The sequence below is a fragment of the Rhineura floridana genome, chromosome 10 (genome assembly GCF_030035675.1).
Source record: "Rhineura floridana isolate rRhiFlo1 chromosome 10, rRhiFlo1.hap2, whole genome shotgun sequence".
Taxonomy (NCBI): Eukaryota; Metazoa; Chordata; class Lepidosauria; order Squamata; family Rhineuridae; genus Rhineura; species Rhineura floridana.
This window is the reverse complement of record NC_084489.1, coordinates 15,711,941-15,734,895: the sequence shown is the minus strand read 5'-3', so window position 1 is coordinate 15,734,895 and position 22,955 is coordinate 15,711,941. Positions and strand designations below refer to the sequence as shown.

Below are 22,955 nucleotides of genomic sequence, written 5' to 3'. Positions count from 1 at the left end.
AGATCTCAGCTATACACTCCTCCCCTAGTCCTGCTACTGCACTAATGTGAACTAAGCCATGTTTGGGCTTAGTGAACCCATGCTCATGGCTTGCCTCGCTCTAGAAAAACCATGAGCCATAAACTGCAGCATAGACCTGTTATTCCACTCCTGAAATAATTACACTGGCTAAGTTCACGGTGCTGATATTGGTATACAAAACCCATATAGTTTGGGACCCAGATACCTAGAAGATTAGTTGGATATAAACGGGGGGAGACAATCACTGTGCTCTGTAACAAGAGGACCTCCTGTAGATACCATTTTACCAAAATATCTGTTCCATACAATTGAGGAATTGAGTCTTTAGTGTGGCACCACTTTTAGAATGCCCTACAGTTATAGATCAGATAAATGTCTTTTCTACTGTATTTCCAGTGCCTATTAAAGATCTTCCTTTTCCAACAAGTCTTTTAAGTGGAGATTTTTATCCGGGTCCCTTTCTGTACTGGACTTGACATTGTATTTAAATACATTATCGTTGATGTTTTTATTGTCAAATCGCTTTGGGGTGTTTTATGGAAAGCAATTCATACATTTAATAAATAAATAAAAATAAGCAAACCTTGGTTACAACTCATGTTGTACAACCCCGGGTATGGACAACAGAATAGACCAAACCATGGCTTAGCTGACAGTAGCACAGCAGGAGCAGAGGATGAGTGCTGTGGCCTCAATTTCCTCTCCAGAAACCCTTGTGGGTTTCAAGATTGATTTAAGCCAAGGTTTGATTTAATGTTACATCTGAATTAGCTCATTGTCTTTCTAGCTCATACCATTTCAGACAGCAAGTGGAGGATTGCATTTCAAAATACTCCTCTATGTAAAATATTCCCCGACGCACTGGTTTTCTAGATGCAGAAGGAAGACAAAACCTGAACAATTAGAATTGCCTAAATACTTTGTATGAACTGCATAAATGCTAAGCTCTAGAAATATCAAGAAAATCAGCAAGTCTGGCAAGTATCTACATTTGTTAATAATATGGATGTCTAAATTATGTTTCACCAATGCACTGGTCTTTATAGCAATGCATTTTCCTTAAAAAGAAATTAAAAGTTATTCTTGTATTTCAGAAATTGTCCAAACATGTCATTGGCATTTATCAAATACTGAGATTGAAACATACAAACCTCTTATTGTAGACAGAAGCTGCAGAAGCCTCTGAATTTTTTCATGCTTCAAAAGACTGATGTTATGCATTCTCTTTTCCGAACAGCAAAAACCCACAAACTGCTCAAAAGCATCCTGAAGTAAGGCAACAGCATCTGCAGCAGCTTTGCTTTCAGTCTGCCCTGCATGGAACAACATTGAAAAGCGTATCTGAGACACTTCTTCCCCTTTTTGGAAAAGGAAAGAGATAATGGATTCGGAATCCATGAGAAGAGGATACTAGGGTTAACACTAAGGGAAGTCAATAATAAGATGGTCCAAAATTCCTGTTTCCAACACCAATTGACTAGTGGTTTCCAAACTTAGCATAACACTTCGGATAAAACTTTACGCACCTGAGGAAATGGACTCTAGTTTATGCTGTTCAAAAAATTGTTAATTCTTTAAGGTGCCACAAGAATTGTTTTTATCTTCAGGAATGCTGCACACATCGACCTATGTGCCTAGGAAAACCTGCACATTGCAGTTAATTCTACAAAACATTCTTGGACAAATGGAAACTTGGACTTTCTGGTTAGCGGAGAGTGGAGCTGACAGGAATGGGTTAACTCTCCTGGAGGCAGGGTCAGCACTATAACACAAAAGTTTAGCTGGTGGCCGGCTGGAAGGGGAGGAACCTTCTCCCGTTCTCCAGTTTGTGACACAGCTGTAAAAAATCAAGTACTGAGCAACTGGCCACTCCACCTACACGAACTTGAAACTTGAACAAAGGATAGAATAAGAACAAGCATTAACAAATCAGCCCACAGTGCCAGGAAGTGATGAAGGGAGCCCTTACTACTCTATCCAGAGGGTGAGCGACCAGTGGTCGCCAGAGGGTTTCCAAAAACGTGCCCTTCCCACCCCACGGCCAAGGTTTTGCTGAAGGTTGGGGCTGTCTGCTCCACTCTCCGCTGACCAGAAGAACACTTCACGGTAAGTCCAACTTTCCGTTCTTGATCAGCAGAGGAGTGGAGCGGACAGGAATGGGATGTACCTGATCAGTGACCCCACTTACATCCTTGGGTGGGAGCAAACCTAGGCCACCACCTTCTGAAGAATCCTTCTGCCGAAGGCAGCTTCAACAGAAGCAAATTTATCCACCTTGTAGTGTTTGATGTAGGTGGATGGGTGAGCCCAGGTGGCGGCTTTGCAGATTTCCTCCAGCAGAGCATCCTTGTGGAGCGCCACTGTGGTGGCAGCCCCTCTCAGTGTGCAGTGATCCCTGGAGGGGGAGCTCTCCTTTTTGCCTGATAGGCCTTAACTACGCAAACAACCACCCAGCAGCTGATGGTGGACCTGGACAACTTTAATCCCTGTGCCCTTTGTTTAAAAGGCACAAACAGGGCCTCAGACCTCCTGAATGGTTCTCTACTGTCCAAGCAGACCTGAAGTGCCTGCCTGACATTGAGTTTGTGCCACTTCTTCTCCCTGCGATGGGCTGGGTCGGGACAGAAGTTGGGTAGAGAAATGTGGAACGTTCCTGTGGAACGAGGAATTGACCTAGGGTAGAAAACTGGGATCAGGGTGAAGAACCACCTTGTCAGGGTGAAAAATGCACAGCTCCTCCCGGATGGAGAGGGCCCCAAGTTCCCCCACCCTCCAGGGCTGAGGTGATTGCCACCAGAAAAACTGTCTTGAGGATGAGGTCTTTGATTGGAATTGAACATGCTGGTTCAAATGGATGTTGTGAGAGAGCTCTAAGGACTAACAAAGATCCCAGGAAGTGAACCTGTGTTGCACTGGAGGTGACAGCAGGGTTGACTTGAGGGTGACAGGAAATGGAATGCCCCACCACCACCATCAGAAACACACTGCCTAGGTCTGCTGCCTGTCTCTTGAGCATGTTGGAGGCTAGCCCCTGGTCCAGACCGTCTTGCAGGAAGTCGATAATGGTGTGAATGTGGCATTCCACAGTAGGCAACTGTTTGCGTCTACACCACCTGTTGAACATCTTCCATGTGAGGTCATAAATTCTCTAGGTGGATTGTTTGCGAGAAGCCAGAATGGTGGAAACAACCCTCTCAGAAAGCCCCTCTTCACTTAACCACTGCCGCTCAGCCTCCAAGCGTGAAGCTGGAGCCATTCTGGGTCTGGGTGAAGGATGGGTCCTTGTGAGAGGAGATCCGGTCTGGGGGGAAGATGCCACGGCGGACTACAGCTGAGGTCCACTAGGTCGGAAAACCACGGTCTCCATGGCCAGTGTGGAGCCACCACTATCACCTGGCCCTGGAGAACTCCGATTCTGCGCAGCAGCCTGGACAGAAAAGGTAGAGGCGGGAAGGCGTAGAGGAGTCCTCGAGGCCAGGGGGCTGGCAGGGTGTCTATGTCCTGGGCATGTGGATCCCAGCCTTGTGCCATGAACTGGTCCAGTTGGGCATTCACCCATGAGGCAAACAGGAAATGGAAGCCAGGGGCCTTTCTGCCCACTGGAACAGCAGGTTGGTCTCCCTCTTAAGAGGGCCTGATTTTGTGCTCCCTTGTTTGCAGACATGTGATTTGTCTGCAACGTTGTCGGTTATCAGCACGAGTCTGATAAATAAGAAGTAAGAACTCCTGGAGTGCTAGTCGGATTGCTCTGAGCTCCAACCAGTTGACTGACTGGCACCGCTCCTGCACTGACCACTTCCCTTGTGCAATGTTGGAGCAACAGGTCACCCCCTAGCCATATAGGCTCATGTCTGTGATGACTACTGAGACTGTTGGAGCTCTGAGGGAAAGGCCTTTCTCCAGATGAGGTAAACATCCCCAGCACTGGAGGGACTTCCGCACATGCCTCGGGAGGGTGATGAGCCAGTTCTGGCGCGAGGTGATCTGGTCCTGATATGGAAGCAGCAGCCATTGCAGGGCTCTTGAGTGGAAGTGTGCCCATGGCACTGAGTCTATCATGGAGCCCTACAGCTGAGCCAGTTCCATCAGAGAAGCCTGGCTGCCTTGCAGGCACGTGTGCAGCTGGCACAGGAGCTGTCTGTGCGATTGTTGGACAGGAAGAGCTTGCTTTGAGCTGTGTCGATGACCACTCCCAGATGTTGAAGGTGCTGGGTGGGTATCAGATGGCTCATGTCCCTGTTGATGATGAAGCCGTGGTTCTCCAGACACTGGATGGTAGTCTGGAGATCCCGTTGCACCACTGTCGCTGAAGAGGCCCTCACCAGAAAGATGTCCAGGTAAGGGTATACGTGGATTCCCTGAGTGCGAATGTGTGCCACTACTACTACCATTAGTTTGGTGAACACCCGCGGGGCTGAGGCGAGGCCGAAGGGCATGGCCCTGTATTGAAACTGGTTGTGGCTGTGCGCAAAGTGGAGGAAGCATCTGTACTGCTGGAGAATGGGGACAAGCAGGTATGCCCCTGTGAGATCTATAGATCCCAGGAAGTCCCCAGGTTGAATGGCTTCCGCAATACACCTGAGCATCTCCATTGCATTTGGGAACTGTAAAGGACACAGAGAAGACTCCTGAGGACCACTGATGCTCTGGCATGGGTTTTAGGGCGCCTATCTCAAGGAGGTGAGAAATGACATGCAGGGTTCTCTGCTGCTTCTCCGGCTGACAAGATGGAGGAGCTGTCCTCCATCTGTCCTGCAGGATGGTGGCAAACTCTAGGGAGTAGCCAGACTGGATGGTGCTCAGTATCCATTTGTCTGAGGTGGAGGCCGTGCAGGCATGTGCAAAAAATTGAAGTCTGCCCCCCACCGGGGCCATCCTGGCATCATGCATGGCTTTGCTCGATTCTGGGCTTGGGGTTTAGACGAAGTTTGTTGCCTTCTCCGCCACTGGTGTGGAACGGGTGCGCTGGCGGGAGGAATTCCAGGAAGAGTTCCAGGATCTCCAGAACTCACGTGTAGTCCTGTAGGTAGTTGGGATAGCCCTTGGGATGAAAGGAATGTAAAGCCTTCTTATGGGATTTGTCATCCTTCCTGGGAGCGGAAGAGCCTTTCTTTAATCAGCCAGATATTGCATCTTACTACCACTCCATATCCAAGAGCTCTTGCTGAGTACTGTAGGCGATCGAAGGAGGAATCTGCTAGGAATTCAGCTGTTTTAGCCAATTTGTGCAGTCCCTCCCTGACGTGTCTGGTATCAGGAGGCACTTACGATAGTAGCGCTTTAGCCCACTTTACCGCAGCCTGTGCCAGGAAGGATTTGGCTGCCAAAGCTCTCATGGCCAATGCAGATGCTTCGTGTGCGCATTTTTAGATAGCCTCACTGCACCTGTCACTTTGGTCTGAAAGAGCATCCGTTCCTTCTTTGGGAATAGCTGTCTTGGCTCCGAGGGCAGACACAGGCTCGTCAATGGCCAGGACTTGAAGGGTTGCCATGGTCATAGCAGGAAGAGCATATAGCTTCTTGGATAGAGCATGTGGAGCGTTGGATTTGGCTGGATGATCCCATTCTTCCTTAACAATGTTATTGAAGAACTTCGGAAAGGGAATGACCACCTTCTGATCCTCTGACCTGGGGAAGACGTCTGAAGATCTATCTTCCCCTTCCTCTAGTTCCCCCTCCTGAAGAGTTTCCTTAGGGAGTTCTAACTGAAGGCACGCCATAGCCTTAGAAATCAAAATAGGATAGGAGTCGGAAGAATACAGCCTCTTATGCACAGGGAATGGCATAGGGGAATCCTCTCCTGAGAGTTCCCCTTCTTCCTTTTCTGAGTCTGATGCAGCAGATGACGGGGGAACACCCTCCCCCCAGGAGCCTGGGCTAAGGGAAAGGCAGTCAGGTGGAAACCCAGAGCTGGAGCATCTTTTGCATTTATCTTTGTGTGGTTTAGGCTTCTGTAAGGAGTCCTTTCTTTTACTCTTCCCCTTTCTCTAACTGGGCTGGCCTCCCAGGAGGAGGAAGAGGAGGAGGAAAATGAGGAGAAGCCAAGAGCAAGTCCTAGAAGAGGGATGAGGAACCTGTAGTCCTCCAGACATTTTTGGACTCCTAGCTCCCATCAGCCCCAGCCAGGTCAGCTGGAGTTGGAGTTCAGCAACATTTGGAGGGCAGCAGGTTCTCCATCTCTGCCCTAGAATACACCACATTTCTCAGCATCTGTACAATACAGGAGAAGGCTAGTGAGCAAGCTTCTTTCAAGGAAGTGTGTCTGGCATGGCTCATCTTCTCACTGAAGGTCGCCGATAAGTTTCCAAGGAACCCCAGAGTTTCCCAAAACAGGGTTTTTTTGGGGGGGGGGGGGAGTTCTAACGCAACCACTAACAAAACATACAATTACATAATTACATCTATCAACCAAAACAATGTCGCTATGGATCCCACTCCTCAAATCATTAAATATTTGTGTAATAGTGGGCAATGCCAGGACCCACAAACCTCCAGGGGTTCTACAAATGCCCATGCCTATATAATCTGGTCTCACCCCTGCACTGGTGTTGATGGCAATACTAGTATAGTAGGTTTGGGTTACCAGCATCAAACCCCAATTTCAAAACTTAGGATACAAAAACACACTGCAAAAATGTAACAAAAACCATGGTTAAGGGGGGGCTCTGAATTTAACAAATGGATAGCAGCAGCACAATTGTGACATCCAATCTCTGAATAGTTAAGTGTTGTGTCTACAACAAGCTACAGAAACCTAGAAACAAAGAATACAGTTACACTACGTGACGGTTATTGCTGTCTTGAACAGGCAAACCTATGTACCTGGTGACTCCTCTGTGTGTAGCTTACATCTGTCCATATGCTTGTTGATTATATCTATAACCCTAAACTTCTTGTTTTTTTTCAAGATATCCATAGCAGACCTTGACTGTGCATCACAGATCCTTGGATCCACTCCAGCATTTAGAAGCATAACCACATCGTCTATCTGATCTGAAATACAAATCAAATCAAAGGAGTACGCTGTATTCTTGATTTAAATCACAATATATTTCATTTCATGAATTCAACTTTATAATTTGACACTTGCAAGAAGCAAGAACCTCTGAGAGCTGCACAACACTGAAATGCAGCAGGTCTGAAGCTGGTCCAATGTGCATCCAACGATCACATATGTTTCAGCAACACCAAAACACACTAGTTTCTCATCTACCCCCGGCCTGTCACACAGGGATAACCAGAAATTGTAAAAAAAAATCCAAGGCTCCAATGTGGGCTGTGAAATGTGTAGGGTAGGATTCACATTTTTGGTGTCCACTGATAACATAAAAAAGTGCAATGTAGGTGCATTCTTCAACTCTGACAGCCAGATTTTTCCCCTCAAAAAGGATTTCAAGACAGAAAGCCAACAAGACAACTGTCTCCTCACCCCCATCCAACACCGGTGCAAAGCATTATGAATTCCTATTTCAAAAGTAATGGGAGCACAGAATTATTCCTTCCTAGTGGTATCTCCACTCTTTTGGAACTCCTTACAACTGAGGTATGGATAGCCCCCATCAATTCCAGGGCTCAAAAACTTACTTATTTCTGATTGCTTTTTCTTAATTGTTTTATGATAATGCTGGTCTGAAAACTTTTAAGCAGAGTTATAACGATATGTAAGTTTTGACCTGAGATCATGGCTTTGTCATGAGGAATTCTGGGAAACATCTTGCTGTGGATATGCAGACTGCTGGGTGAAATCTGTTCTGAGAAACAGGCTATCCTCACTAGCTGAGCCATGAGCACATAAATTAGAGACACCTTGTTATCTAGTCTCAGACAGGTATTCAAGGTCACGAACCATCTCAGTAACTGTGGGGGTACATGTGTGAGAAGGCGCTAACACTATCTGGAATATTCCACCTTCCAGGAGCCATTTGATTAGCTAATAGACTCTTTAAGCCATTGCTGTGCTTTACCCTGTCACTGGCACCCACACCAGGCCACAATGAAGACTTGCAAGGGCTGCATGCAGCCTGTAGGTGGCAATTATCCACTGTGCTATGTTCAAGTACATTTATATCCCTCTGCCCTTCTTTCACTATGGAACTCAAGGCAACATACAAGGTGTTTTCATGCAGTCTCCCATCCAGGCACTGACAACACCTAGACCAATTTAGCAATAGCAAATTCATCCAGATGAATGCCCCAAAGTTACCAAACCTCTCTTCTCTCTGCTTTTCTTTAATCCTTCAGTAAATCAGCCAATAAAATCAGCCTTTTGCTGGTACCTTCTAATTAGAAAGAGCAGTGAGGTCACTAGAGAGATGTTCTTGGTTACTGCTCCCCAGGTCTGCGCAACGTTCTAGGCTACAACCAGAAAGCTAGCAAAGCCAGAGTTTCTTGTTGGGGCAACCTTTCTGTAGCTTGTGGTAGATAGGGCTTTCTTACAAGAGACAATTATTTTGCTTATCTTTCACTGTAAAGTGCTTAACAACTTGCATCTTACACATCATTACCAGGAATTATTGGGGATAGGAAGGCCTAAAAACGGAATCTTTTATGTCTCAGGAAGTAACATAAAGCTACAGTGAAGACAGATACTGGCTTACTTTTCAAGGAATATCCACTGGATTGGGATGCTACAACATGGAGAACTGTGGACCCATCTTCATTTTGCTGGTTGATAAGACTTTTCAGTTCAGGTTTATGATCCAGTAACCATCTGAAAAGGTGGTTTCCTTCTAAATAATTTTTAAAAATAGAAACACACAACATTAATTTAAGGGAAAGACTATGGCAAGCCTTCCAGAATATACAAAAAGGATGGATAACTATTTTTGTAATGTATTTGCGGTTCTTACTTGGCTTTATCCAGCCTGCGCATAACAAGGAATCTTATAGGGCAGTGGTCGCCAAAATGTTGTGACATAAATCAAGTCCAGAGCATATGGTAGTGCCAGTTTAGTGTAACAGTACGTTATTTTTGCAGCTGTTGGGGTTAGTTTTGTCTAATAGTGCAATCTACAGATATTCTAATCTACTGAGCAGGCAGTAAGCAAGGCTTTAACATAGGGCACAAGGCTTTAACATAAGAATTTCTACTCTGGTCCAGGACTGCCACAAACTCTTGCTCCCTGTCCAAAGTTTGACCATGTCGTAGTTTGGGCTTGAATATGCAGTCTTCACCATGCCATTCTGATGAGACTATAGTTGTCATTTTGAGACTTAAAAAAAAAAAACTTACTTGCTTTCATACAAAGCATGATGACAGCATGAAGAGGATAAGTTCCAACACTTTCTATATTTGCTCCGATGGAGAGAAGCCACTCCACCAGTTTGGGTACCCTTTCCATTTTCTCATATTGGCCAAAAAGAACATATTTCTTGTAGAAGGGAAAAAAATGTATTTAGGCTATAGTCCTTTAGTACATATAAAATCTCAATCCTCCCTCCTTACTATAACCCGAGGAAATTATATAAACATAGTGGATCCACATATATGTTCTTGGCAGATCTTACCAATTAATTCCCACCCTGTTCCCAACCCATCCACAATTCAGAGAAATCAGACATGATTGCTGCAGCAAGCTGCTAACAGAAGAATTCTTAAATTGTTTTGTAGACTGCATGCAGGCTCATCTGGACTATACCCTTCAGCTTGTAAAACTGGTATCGGTTACTTATGATACCTGCTATTTATCGACGCCCCCTGGTGAAATCTATCTCCTAATTCCATTCACCCAGGCCCAAGTAAAGGATTTCTACTAAAGATTTGGACGAACCTCAAACAGCTCTCTTAGTGATAAATTGGTTACTCGTAGACTCCTTGGCAACCTGTCTTTCTCGGCAGCCAACAATAAGGAAGACTGGGGAGGAAAGGTGATTTGTGAGCTTACAGGCTTTAAATATTAAAACTTCAAATGCATGCAAACATCACATATTTAATCACAGATCACTTCGATGCCTGGTGTTCTTGCAAAAACAAAAATAGTTCTTCAAGACTTTGATATTCTAATGATCCTGGAAAAGAATGAAAAGAAAACACCTCTGGCAGTTTTCTGATCCCAGCATCATTCTGCAGTTCTGTCTAGGTGCTATTGTTAGTTATAAAACACCAATAGTTTAACATCCAGCTTCTGACAAATCACCATCAGCCAAAACATGACTGCAACTGTCCTATCGGACAGCACTGATAACTTGCTGGGGAAAATGAGCGGAAACATTGGTTCAGTATTCCCTCTTCAGAGAAGATCGACATCAACAGAGAGAATGTAAGAGTTAAGAAGCACCAGTTTCCAACCTTTTGCTATCAACAATCATTGATCCACAGAAATTATCTTGGTGCATCAGGCTGTAAGAATGTAATTACCTAAGCAGCAGTGAAGTAGTTTCAGTATTGCTACAGAAAGCTTAGTAGTTAAGTGCATTCTACCCAACTAAACACGAGCGCATGCACATACACACATATATCTCATTCACGCATAATACTAAGTCAAACCAACATGGTCAAAGCAAGAAACCAACATGGAGAAAACTACAGCTGCTTTTCTCCTCTCCCACTCCTGCAACTGAAAGCTAAGCCACGGTTTGGCTTACAGTTGTGTTCGAATCTGGGATTGTTGTTTTGTGTCACTCAAACAAACTTACCACTTGTGGTTTGATTGGAGTGAGACAAACCATGAGCCCAGGCTCGAACATAATGCTAAGCCAAACCATGGCTTAGCTCCCAGTAGCATGGCAGCAGGAGTAAGGGAAGAGCAAAATGGTCACAATTTTCTCTCTGTGCATCAGTTTTTACGTCTATTCACAGTAAGCCCTAGTTTGGCTTAGTGTTGCATGTGAACCAGGCCACAGTCTCTCTTTCCCATCTTTTATAGGTGCAAATAAAAATTATGAACACTACCCAAAAATTGTGCCAAGAGCACACCCATAATTCATGTCAGCTTATCTGAATTATAAGTAGGGCTTTGTAATCACAGGATTTGGAACTTTTCAGCAGAGATTCCAGAACTTGTGATCATTTTTCCCCAATTACATACTGTCTCGGTTTTTGGAAAACAACCCTGAGCTTTGGGAATACCAATATTTAAAACTTACCTGCCACAGTCCTTTCCTGGCCAGCTTTTCAATCACCTGTTGCCAAACTGGTGGACTGTAATTATCACTCACTATTTTTTTACAGATAGATAAAAAAGGTGGGGTAATCGTCCTTTCATCTAAGGGGAAAAACTTATTATTATTATTTAAAACAATTAAAACAAATTACAATAACAGGAATATTGTGATGAAACAAGGGGGGCTTAAGCTTAGATCATCATTGTGAACATTATTATTATTTACAACTTGTACTCCTCCAACCTAGCAATTCCCCATTTGGCATCAACAGAGAGCCGTGCACCTGTTCCGGTCAAATCCTGGATCCTGAAGTGAATCAGGCTGATTTGGGTCAACCGGGGATTTGACTAAAGCAGGTTCAATCAGCCCCAGATTGTCCTGAGTTGAATCAAGTCCACCCGGAGCAATCTGGGGCTGTTGAAAGGGGAGGAAGTCTGGCAGTGACAGGGGGTGGGGGATGAGAAGATGCAAGCAGGCAGCCCCCCCAATCACATGAGTGTGTAAGAGATCTGAATCAGTTTGAGGCCCAAATTCAGGTTGCCACCTGATCAACCCAGGCTGGATCAGGGCTGCTCTGAACTGCCAAATCGGGCTCCTTATTTAATAGGGAGAGGCATACATGGCCCTAGAAAACAAAGCTACAGAACCACCAATGCACTCTCCCTAGGGATCCTTCAGTTTGTCTATGCACGCAACAGAATGAGATGGGAACGTGATGGCAGAATGCTGTGATGGTAGGACGGTCTGTATCATTTCAGCCTCAGGTGATGCTTCCATTTTTGAATGCTCCATGATATACAAAAATCTCTGCAAATGGAAAAATAGCACAGCAGGAAAAAAGGTGGCCTTTTAATGGCTTTCTATTTGCAAGGAGTTTTGATGCAGGGAAGTACTCAAGAACACTATTGCCCACCTCCAGATGTAGCTGTGTGTAACAATTAATGTGTAGAGTCTGAACATAGGGGTTGGGAGCACATGTTCTTCCCTATCCATACCATGCAGGCAAAAGAGAGCCAATAGTATCATGTGTCTGAAAGAACATTACAAGTGCAATTCCTCCTTTTGCTTCCTGAAGTTGCTGCTACACAGTTTTTTCCTTTGCTGGGTCAGGCCAAATATATTTTCCTTTTTACTTAGCACTCCAGATATTTTATTTCCTACAACTAATCTGCGGCTACAAACCCATTTTGCAAATGTCATAGTGTAACAGCAGTTGCAGACTATGGCCCACTTTACACGCATGTCTCAGTCGAGAAAAAAATTGTTACTGGGAATGAGCAGCGTGCTAGTAAACACTGCTCAATTGTGCCCACTTCATGTATTCCTTTGCTAAGCCTGTAAAAAGTCATGGAGTGGCAGGTTTAGTATTGCATTTGTGGTTTGTTTCTTCCCAGACAAACCATAAGCAGAAATCAAGGTTTGTTCTCGGCTTACTGATCATGGTTTATTTGGACAGAAACAGATCATGAGTGTGGGTTTGCCCATAATGCTAAGCTAGCCACTCCACAGCTCGTTCCCCAGCTCAGCAAAGGGAAAGGGGGACATGATTGAACAGTGTGCACTACCACACTGCTCATTCATGGTAAACCATAGTTTATTTCAAACTACGGTGTACTGCAATGAGAGAGGCCATTGAGAATGAGGCCATTGCCTACTACACCAGTGATCAGCTCCGAAATCTGTCCTTATTGTCAGTCTAATGAAAATCAAAGCTCATACATCACTTACTGTTAATGCTTGAGAAGACACCAACTATAAAATCAGAAGTTTGACCCACATCTGATGAGTTACAAAGAAAGGCCAAACCTCGATGAAAAATTTTAGCTGCATCCAGAGGTTGTGACAATTTAATCAGAGAGTAGCCAGCTCTATAGTACCCCTAGAATGAAATGAAAGAAAAGAAAATCCCAAGTCATTCTTTGATAATACATGCACAACCTGGAAGAGCCAATTAACAGCAACATCACATTGGCATGCCATCCTAAATAAGAATGGAAGAATCTAGCAGTAAATAGACTTAAAACAGCAGGATTTAACTGGAAAACACTTCAGCATGAAACACAATACAATGTTTTATACACTGTATCAAATATAAAGAGATTTTAATCTCCTCCTCACTCCCCCCGACCAAATCCAGTCAGCTAAACAAACTTTGCAAATATATTTATTGTTACTAAACCAAACAGTCTCTACCAAAGAAACTGCCATGCAACAAGAACCTGCAATTTTTATATATATATTTACGAAGAGTCTATTTTCGTTCAATTTACAAATGCCTTCCCTACTTGTTCTCCTGCATGCAATTCTTATTCACTATAGCTGTCTATTTACAAAGTGAAATATTACCAAATAACAAGATCTCATTTCAGTACAAACATTTTAATGTGAAATCCCAGAAGTAGTTTAAAAAAAACTATAGTTATTCTTCCATCCCACTAAACTAAATCAGGGATGGCTAAACTTTTTTTGGCCAGACAGACACATTCACCCTTGCCCAACTTTCCAGAACTGTATGCCAGTGGTGAGTGTGACCAGTCCACACTCTCTCACATGTATGCAAGCATAGGACACGCATGGGCACCGAGCCCCCACCCCCGCTCTGTAGGGTTAATCACCCAATACTGTCTATTTCATTTTAAAATTTTTGCTGCCACCACCAAAAATGGAGGGGAGAGTGTCAGGAGACAAAAAAATTGCTTGGGGGGGCATATTACCCCTGAACTAAGGCCTATTACACATATACATGTCCATTATTTATACATGTCTCTACACTTAATCACATGTGAACCGCCTTCATTGCAAACATTGTGTGGATTCCGCTCCCCCCCCCCAAAAAAGCACCTGTTTTTGTAATGCAATCAGTAACACCTAAACCGATCCTTAGTTATCTTGGTGACCCACCTTTGGGGGCCTCTTTGGAAAAATACAGCATAGAAATAAGTTAACTAACTAGCACAAACATTTACATGACTGATTTTTTTCCAGATACGTTTCTATTAATTTCTTCAGCTTCTGAATAGGCACGCTGTTCTGACTGATAGCTGCCAGCTGGTCTGTAAATAAATCTATTTTCATATGGAATAAAGGTGATATACAAGCCAAAACATGAATATAACTAGTCCAACAAGCAAATTCACTATTTTGTGCCCAGTGCTGATCAACATCTATATGAAGCTATTTGGAGCAGTCATGAAAGGAAAGGTGTGGCAAGGTGTCATCAGTATGCCAATGATACCCATCTCTATTTCTCCAGTGCATCTGATTCAGGAGAGGCTGTGTAAGACCAGGACAGGTGCCTTGATGCCATGGTGGATTGGATGGATGAGGGCCAATAAGGTGAGTCTGAACCTTGGGAAGACACAGGTTTTGTGGGTAAATGGTTACCTGCCCTGAATGTGGCTGCTCTCCCTCAGAAGTAGTAGGTAATGTAATTTGGGGGTACTCTTTGAACCACTGTTGTCACTTGGGGCACAGGTGACTTCTGTGTCTTTTATCAGCTTCAGCTGGTACATCACCTACGGCTGTTCCTAGATAAGGATAATCTGACTGCTGTAGATCACACTTTAATAACCTTAAAACTGGATTACTGCAATGTGCTGTATGAGAGACTGCCCTTGGGTATGGTCTGGAAGCTTCATCTATTGCACAATGCTGCAGCTATGCTGGTAACAGGAACAAACTATCGCCAACACATTACACCAGCATTAAAAGACCTGCAGTGGTTTCCTGTCTGCTACCGGGCCCGGTCCAAGGTTCTTGTACTAGTGTACAAAACCCTGAATAGCTTAGGCCTGGGATATTTTAAAGACCATCTTGCCCTATACTTCCCAAGTTGATCACTGAGATCATCTGGGGGAGTGCTACAAGCGGTCCCCCATGGGCCAAAAACATGACTCATGTCAACAAGGAGTTGTGCCTTCAGTGTTGTGGGGCCCAACTTTATGGAATTCTATCCCACTGGATGTTAAGACAGGCACCATCCCTGCTGAGTTTCAGTTGCCTGGTTAAAACCATATTTCTGGAGGCTTTTGCATCATGAATGCTTCTCTGATGTTTTACATTTTCTGATTTATTTTCTTCTTTAAGATTTTAATGCTTGAGGTTCAATTTATATTAGATTTTGTTTATTGTACATTTTTATCACTATAAGCCATTTTGAGACCTAGATGGTGAAAAGAGGGATATAAATGTTTAAAATAAAAATAAATAAATCCAATTTTTTTTTCTGTTTCAAACATCTTTAAACATAAATGGAAAGGGCTGATTTGTTAAATCTATGCATTCTCTTATTACAATTTCTCTATTTAAAAGTGAAACCACACGCTGCTTCAAAGTATCTGCTATTCAAAACTTTAAATCTTTTATTTACTTATTTTTAAAACATGCAACGCTGTCTCTGTAGTAGAGTGTACCTTAATGTAACCTGGATCCCACTGGAGGCTCTCATGTGCTGAGTAATACGCTTCTTCCCATTTATTTAAGTTGTAAAAGGCATTTGATCGATTGCACAGTAAAACGGCCATATCTCGGTGGTGAGAAACCCTAAAAGACAAAAAATGTAAATGCAGTTGCTTCAAGAGAAACAGCTTTATATCTTTATACAAGACACAAACTGTGGAGATCTTCCTTCCATAGAAAGAGGGTTACCTCTACGTATTCCCTTTGTTCAATCCCAACAGAACCCTGCTAGAAAAGGCTGAATAACCAGAAGACTCCAAAGTTATTTCTAGTGTTACATTCCACTATCAGTTGCTTTGAGATATCCATTGACAAAGAAGTGGTCAGAAAGTAACCGAAGATCTACATGACATGGGTTTACTTTGGCTTAGATACTTGGAGCAGCCCGAACCGCTATAACTGTTGCAGGCACATTTGTGTTTCCTACAGTAAACAAACACAGACATACATCTGTCACTTTCACTTTAGAACACCCTTGTATGTATGCAGAGATGCCCATGACAGCTCCCCAAATCATACACACAAGTGTTTAAGAATGCATGTCTGTCATCATGCATTTCCTCTAGTGTACCCACAGTGTACCACCGGTGTTAACAGCAGTGTACCACAGCAAACACAACTGCAACGTAAGGCCACTCTCAGTAGGTAGTTCCAGTGAATTTTTAAAGAAGACAGTACAGTACCTTTTGTTTTTTCTTGCAATGTAACCCCTATAACCTTCTATATATTCACAGGCAAAAAACCTTTGCGGTTTAAGGACATACCTATAGCCAACAGATATTTCTACCAAACTTTAAAAAGCAGGGAAATTGGCCAACTATAGTGAATGCACCAGGGGAGCAGGAGATCTGACCTCCTCTCTTAGATATTGTACTGCCCTACAAATTTGTGAAAATGCAAACACAATTTGGGTTGGTCTTTCATAGTCCAATCCACTTCCTGTGTAGCTTGGAAGAATTTGGTAACGTGCCTCTGAACAATTGGTGAGTGGTGGCAACACCTGCTATCTCCAAAGATGAAGAATTAAATTTTTGTATGTTTGTTGGTGTTCTTCTTACTTTACCTCTTTCCCGTGTTACTACTGTTTCTACAGAGAATCTAACCTAGACAATTATATTTCTCTCATCATTCATTTTAGAAATCTGTGTCAAATTTATTTTTATTCATTTCAAAGCCCTTTTATTGGTCAATGACATATGATGGTCAAGACAGCCTTTTGTGTTTCAAACTGGAGGTAATATTCTATTTCTATTTTGGGTGCATTAACAGTTGAATCTGAAACTGTAGTCTGATGTAAAATTAGATTAATTACAATATTCCCCTCACAGAGCTACAATCACCAGAAGAGGGGCTGACTGTTAAACCACACTGCAGCTCTAACAGGGGAATAGGAGTCTCCTAACAACTCTAAACACCCTTCACAAACTACACTTCCCAGGATTCTTTGGGGGGAGCCATCTTTTTTTTTTTAAGTAGAATAAATGTCTGGCATGAGTGTGGCCTCCTGATTAGCCAAACCAAACAGGTGTTAGTCTGACTTTTAGAACACTGATGGTGCCGGTGATTACTGAGAATGCCTGCGCTATCATAGACTCCAATGTTAAATTTCTTAAATTAATTAAAAATCAGCCAGGCATTTTTTTAACTTTTAAACTGCAGAAGATGAAGGTCAGATTATGGGGCAAGGTCAGTAACAGGATTACAGGTATTCTATGAACATGGCTGATGTTTAATTAATTTCAACAAATTATGAGACCACTGAGAGAAAAAATCCAACAGGGGTCTGGATTATTTTACTCTTGCTTTAGACTTTGAACTCTGAATTCTCTCCAAGTGTTTAATGTATCACCATGAAAGCTTAGAGGGTTGTTAAGCAAGCATTTCTGAGTTCAGGACTATAAGTTTTGTAAGGTTTTGTTTTGAAAGATCTTATGGAAAGCAGCAGAATGGCATGGGGGGTATTTTCAATTAAACATAGCAGAAGGTGGCTCTCATGGCTGTATAATATGACTTTATATTCCATGGCCTCTGTACCATGGAATATAAAGAAATGTAGTTGGCTCCCTTCCTCTTAAGCTTGAGGCTTTCTTCCCCCTCATTTCACCTAGGTTTTAATCTGTAATATTCGTCTTCTCCCCTTCTGGATTACATTGGTGTTTTATTCTATTCTTAGTTTTGCTGTACTTTAACTAGTTTTTGTATTTTTATATGAATTGTTGGGGAGGGGGGTGTTTTAGCCCTGAAAAACAGCATACAAATACTTCTATTACTTTTTTAACATATGAAATGTTATATATACAAATCAAATTATGCTCAAGATGTGTGAAGCATGTCAACAAATATCCATGTATATCTTAGGGTTTTGACAGGGTTTTAAAGTAATAGTAATGTGTCATATTATGAGTTTTGATAAACAACAATTAAAATAGAACCCTAATCTGCATTCCAAAATCTACAGACCCAAATATATCAAGGACTCTTGGCCTTCATAGAAGGAGCAGGGGAACTCTAGGTAAGCTGCCCTTTATCTCCTAGATTGTATGAAGCAGTTTCCAACGCCTTGTGGCTTCTGGAATGTATGGAATAGTGTTCAAGCAAACACAAGACCTCAGCCCTTCTCTCACTTACACATCCATTTCTACTTCTATACACTTCCACTTGCCACAGTTTACAAAGTCGCTTGCATACTTTAACAAGGTTACCCGACAGTCTCTTGTGGAGTTTGTTCTGTGCAGTTATGCCAGAGGCACAATAGCTGCTATCTGCTTGTCATGTGGGGAGGGAGGGGTAGATAGGCAAATCACGCTAGCTGCCATTATAATCTTTCCCTAGGCTGGGAAGAGGGCCTGGTTTTTTTCTCCAGTATTTTTAATGGGCAGAAAATATAATTATCACAGCTGAACACTGTTTTTAGGTGAAAATCTGATCTCAGAGCAATCAGTGTGCAGGGAAAACATCAAATAACAATTGCAAACATCACACAAATAACTCCATCATTGGAATCCAGCTTCAGTAGGCTAACAAAAAAAAAGCGCTCAAGTCTAGAAGTTAGCAGTAAACTGTTCACAATTCTCTAAGAGAGACCTTACCTTGCTGTTTGGTGTAAATAAACCAATACGTTTATTGCTTCATCATACTTTTTGATGGCTAGAGTGTAGTTCCCATTTTTGAAGTCTTGATTTCCCTGTGTTTTCACAAACTCGGCATAAGAGAAGGGGTCCCGAAAACTGAAGGGATCCATTCTGACAAAGAGAGTAAAAAAATATACTATGACTCACAGTAAACCGCTTTCCCTACCCCCAATCACAGAAGCATTTTCAGTTACTTAAACAACACCCCGTGTACTTAAACACAAATGAAGTGATTCTATAATCAACGATAACCCGAGGTATTATCAGGATTGTCATATACAATATAAAAGGAAGCAAGACTTCCACCGGAAGGAAAAATTTTGTAACAAGAAGTGAGCAACTACCCATTCTCTACCACTTTGATTTGTTATGGCCTCTTGGTTTAATTGCATCCATCTTTTTCTACCCCCCTCCAAAAAAAGAAGAAAAACACATTTTATACTTTGGGGAAAAATAATTTGAGAGATCAATAGTAAAGACAATACCAACCAAAATATCTTAAAATAACATACCAGCTTTTGAGTTCTCCAGAACTCTTCATCAGACTAGACGGTAAACAAAGCAAAAACGGGGTCGGGAGAGGACAAGTATTTAGCTGATGATAAAACTGTATCTCTGTCTGCATCTTGTAAAGGTTTTAAGTGAATGAGAAAGGACATTTAAATGAGACTCTTTTGGTGCTATATAGAGGTATCAGGTTGCACTAAGGCCTACTAGGAACAAGAAGTGTAACAACTGTTGATTCCCCGTTTCTGGGACTACAAAAACAGCTATTACCCAGGGCTGTCTCCATCTTTAAGACAAACATGCAGGTTTCCTGATAGGTTGGAACCAGGAATAAAAGGAAAGCAGGAAATTTTCATATTAAGCAGAAGTGAAAATTAGTTTTAGGCAGGATTGATAAAAACGATGATTTTTTTTAAAAAAATTAACAATTGAACTTTTAAAATTTAAATCAGATTTCAAAATTTTCTTAAAACAATTGGTAAAAAAGTCTAAGTCATAGATATCATCATGAATACCAATTATATTCTATGAATACATTAACAGCAGTTTATGGAGATAACCTGATCAGTCCTATTCTGCAGGTGGTATACATAAAGTGCATGCTCACTCTCAGTCTCCCACTCTCTCATGGCCTTGCCTCTCTCTAATTTGCAAAGATAGAGAAGGTCAATGAATAGAGAATTTGGAGAGATGGAGCAGATCTGAACAACGAGGAGACTGCTGAAGTGGTAATCCAGCTTTTAACAGCAGTAGCCTCTTCTGCAGATGTACAGAGAATTTGTTCTTCCTTTGGACTAATTCATTCTAAATTGAGAAATAAGTTGGGAACTGAAAAAGTAGGAAAGCTTGTATTTCTTTTCCAGAGAATGAACAAGGTTGATAAAGGTGAAGAAGACTGAGTTAACTGTATCACCCAATATTTTAAGTTTCTCATGATGACTTGGTTGAAATTGCCTAAATTTACATTTATCTAAAAACTAAAATAGTTAACCATTCAAAAATCCATGTGCATGTTTTGTTAATGTTGTTGTCTGAAAAGAAAACAAACCAGAAGAATAAACAATTAGTACAATGTAAAAGCCTGTTTGGTGGTGGTTATTCTGGCACACCTTGACAAAAATATGATGATTAACTGAACAGTTGGAGTTGGTTCATCTCCTGAATGACTTCACAAGTTCATTCTGCTTTAGTAGAAAAATGACCAAATTATCCCATTTTTGATGAAAATTAATCTGAAACAATTCAGAATTGCTTAGTGTGCACCTAACTTCTAATTTATTTATTTATTTATTATTTTATATCCCACCCTTCCTCTCAGCAGGCTTCTAATGAAGCCTACATCTCTGAATATGTATTAAGGTTATATTAAACAATAATGTATTTCTACTAAAAATGATCTTTAAATAGAATCTTCCTCACTCGTGATTTAAATGGCGATTTAAATAATTAAACTGAGTCCTACAGAGAAGCAATTTAAATCATGATTTAAATCAAATCAACCCTGATTTTAGGTGGTTTAAGTTAAAACGTCAATAGAAGCCAAATCAGGTAGCTACGCCTAGCAGTTGGATGGAATGTTCCCTCAGAGAATAAAGTCCCATCTTCAGATGGTATACAGTCCTCTTTCTCCAGTTCAGGATTTCGCTGCTGAACAGCTAAATTCGGTATTTTCCAATACACAACCCATGTTTTCCTTACTGCAGTCCGATACCTGCATACCACCTAAAAGGCCTCAGTCAAGTATTTGTTTTTCTCTCCCCCTCCCCACTTTTTGCTATTTTTACCATCTAACCTGATGAAGAGAACTCGAAAGCTTGCACATTATTTTGAATATTTTGCTTGGTCTAATACAGACATTGCCCTAATATGGACTTTAGAGAGGGAGTATCAATACAATAAAGGAATGGGGGAAAAGAAACTTCTAACGGCCCAACTCTTGTCCTTTGATATGCAATGAAGCCAAGCATATCATTGCAGCAGCAGCATCAGACTCAATAAAAGCACCTGTGTGTCTCAGCTGTGATATGCAATAGGCTTTTTCACTAGGGAGTGGGAAGCAGGTAGAACTGTGATGCCCCTTGCACAAAATGGCCATAACGCTAGGACTGGTGCAGGATGGCAAAAGTGAAGTTGAGCAGAAAGGGTGCAGGTACCTAGTTCATGATACCACATTAAGTGAAAAAACATCTCCTTAGGACTGGCGGTCCAGGTGCATGGACGCATTTTGAGCACTTTCCTTAAAAAATAAAAACAGTTGTTCTTTGAAGCTATATAGAAAAAGACTGTTGAAACACCAGACATCGCTTATCCAAGATTATAATAAAATGGTTGCTACTTTTATTTTTGTTTCTTTCCAACTCAGTAGCAAATCAACAATCTAAATATTGTGCTTTCGGGGATTTATTTTAACAGAATGTCAGACTTGAAATCCATCAAAAACAAACCATCTTGCAAAAAAGTACACACTTTACTTTCTGCCTCACAGAAAAAAATACTAACCTACCTGTCCATGCTTATCTATGCTTAGTTATTTGTGGCCTAAAAGTGTGTATGTGTGGGAAGCCTTTGTAAAGCTTTCCTGCTTGTTTAAACCGGTCCTAAGAATGGTAAAACAATAATCTCTCAGCTTAATAAGCAGAGATATGAACAAGCATTTTCCTCACAAGCTGTAATTAAAATCAGGAAGCCTATAATTAAACAGAGTTTTCCATTTTGAACAAACCAGGAAACCATGGTTACCAACTTCAGAACAAGCCTGGATATTAAACCATGGTTTCAAATTGGGTATAATTTCCTGGCTTGTTCCAGCTTTTAATGGAAGGCTTCTTGATTTGTTTGCTCACACCAGAAAGGCAAAGAAAAGAAGTTCATTTCTCAGACTCATACATTTTTCAGCCTATTAAGCAGAGCTACAATCATCCGAACATGACCTTAGCCACCACAGGTTATCAGGCAAATGGCTACGTACAAGCCTGCTTTAAACTCTCAAACAACATGAAAATTAAAGGGAATTATTTGGACACAAGAGACCATTTCAGAGGTCACGGAGCCCCTGTACACATAGCCCATATTTCTCTGTGAAGTGGATAGCAGAACACAATTTGCCACTAAAGGCACTGGATCTCTTTGCAAAGCCATGAGTATGTCCGGGAAATTTTGAAATGGGAGCTCGTTCTAAAACATGCAGCCCTCCTACCCCACCCCTAGTGCAGTCTAAAATTGTGAAGTGTTATTAAGATTCTACCACATGCCCTTTCTAAACATTTGAATCATCTCCAATACCCTTATGGCAGAGTTGAAGTCTACTCAACACTTATTCAGACACACTGCTCAAGAGTTTGAGGTTTTACAAAACATTGATACATCAAGCAACCCACTTGGGTTAAAATACATAATGACAACAGCCCACAGTCCCCAGAAGGCAGCCATATGGCCAGGAGTGAGAAAGTGTTGTCTAATTTATCCCACCCACCCACTTCCAAGCAGTAAATAAAAAACAACAAACAGTTTATACTGCTCCTCCCCTTCAACAGAAAAGTAGCAGGAAATGAGTAACATTAAGGCCTTTTCACACTGACTACATGGAAAAAAATTCGTCTGCACACAATATGAAGTTTTCTGATTTGATGTTTCTAGTGATATGCAATATAATTTGTAGTTATGAACCTGCAAAGATGGGGGGGGGAGCTCATCAGCTCATACCTAAGGAGAGTCCAAAGTTCTAATGTGCTTTTT

General features: G+C 41.9%; 1 protein-coding gene across 7 annotated transcripts in view; it reads right to left on the bottom strand.

Annotated features, from left to right (window-relative positions):
- Positions 1-22,955, bottom strand: part of TRANK1 (tetratricopeptide repeat and ankyrin repeat containing 1) — an 85,672-nt gene that overhangs the window by 57,631 nt on the left and 5,086 nt on the right. For all 7 annotated transcript variants that reach the window (XM_061587737.1, XM_061587740.1, XM_061587738.1 and 4 more), the window contains 9 exons: positions 18,672-18,824; positions 15,537-15,666; positions 12,853-13,003; positions 11,107-11,225; positions 9,792-9,875; positions 9,254-9,392; positions 8,619-8,750; positions 6,844-7,014; positions 1,173-1,334 (listed from right to left, as the gene is read on the bottom strand). In XM_061587737.1, coding sequence (XP_061443721.1) covers positions 1,173-1,334; positions 6,844-7,014; positions 8,619-8,750; positions 9,254-9,392; positions 9,792-9,875; positions 11,107-11,225; positions 12,853-13,003; positions 15,537-15,666; positions 18,672-18,823 — 1,240 coding nt within the window. In that variant the 5' untranslated portion in view covers position 18,824. The remainder of the gene's footprint in view (positions 1-1,172; positions 1,335-6,843; positions 7,015-8,618; positions 8,751-9,253; positions 9,393-9,791; positions 9,876-11,106; positions 11,226-12,852; positions 13,004-15,536; positions 15,667-18,671; positions 18,825-22,955) is intronic.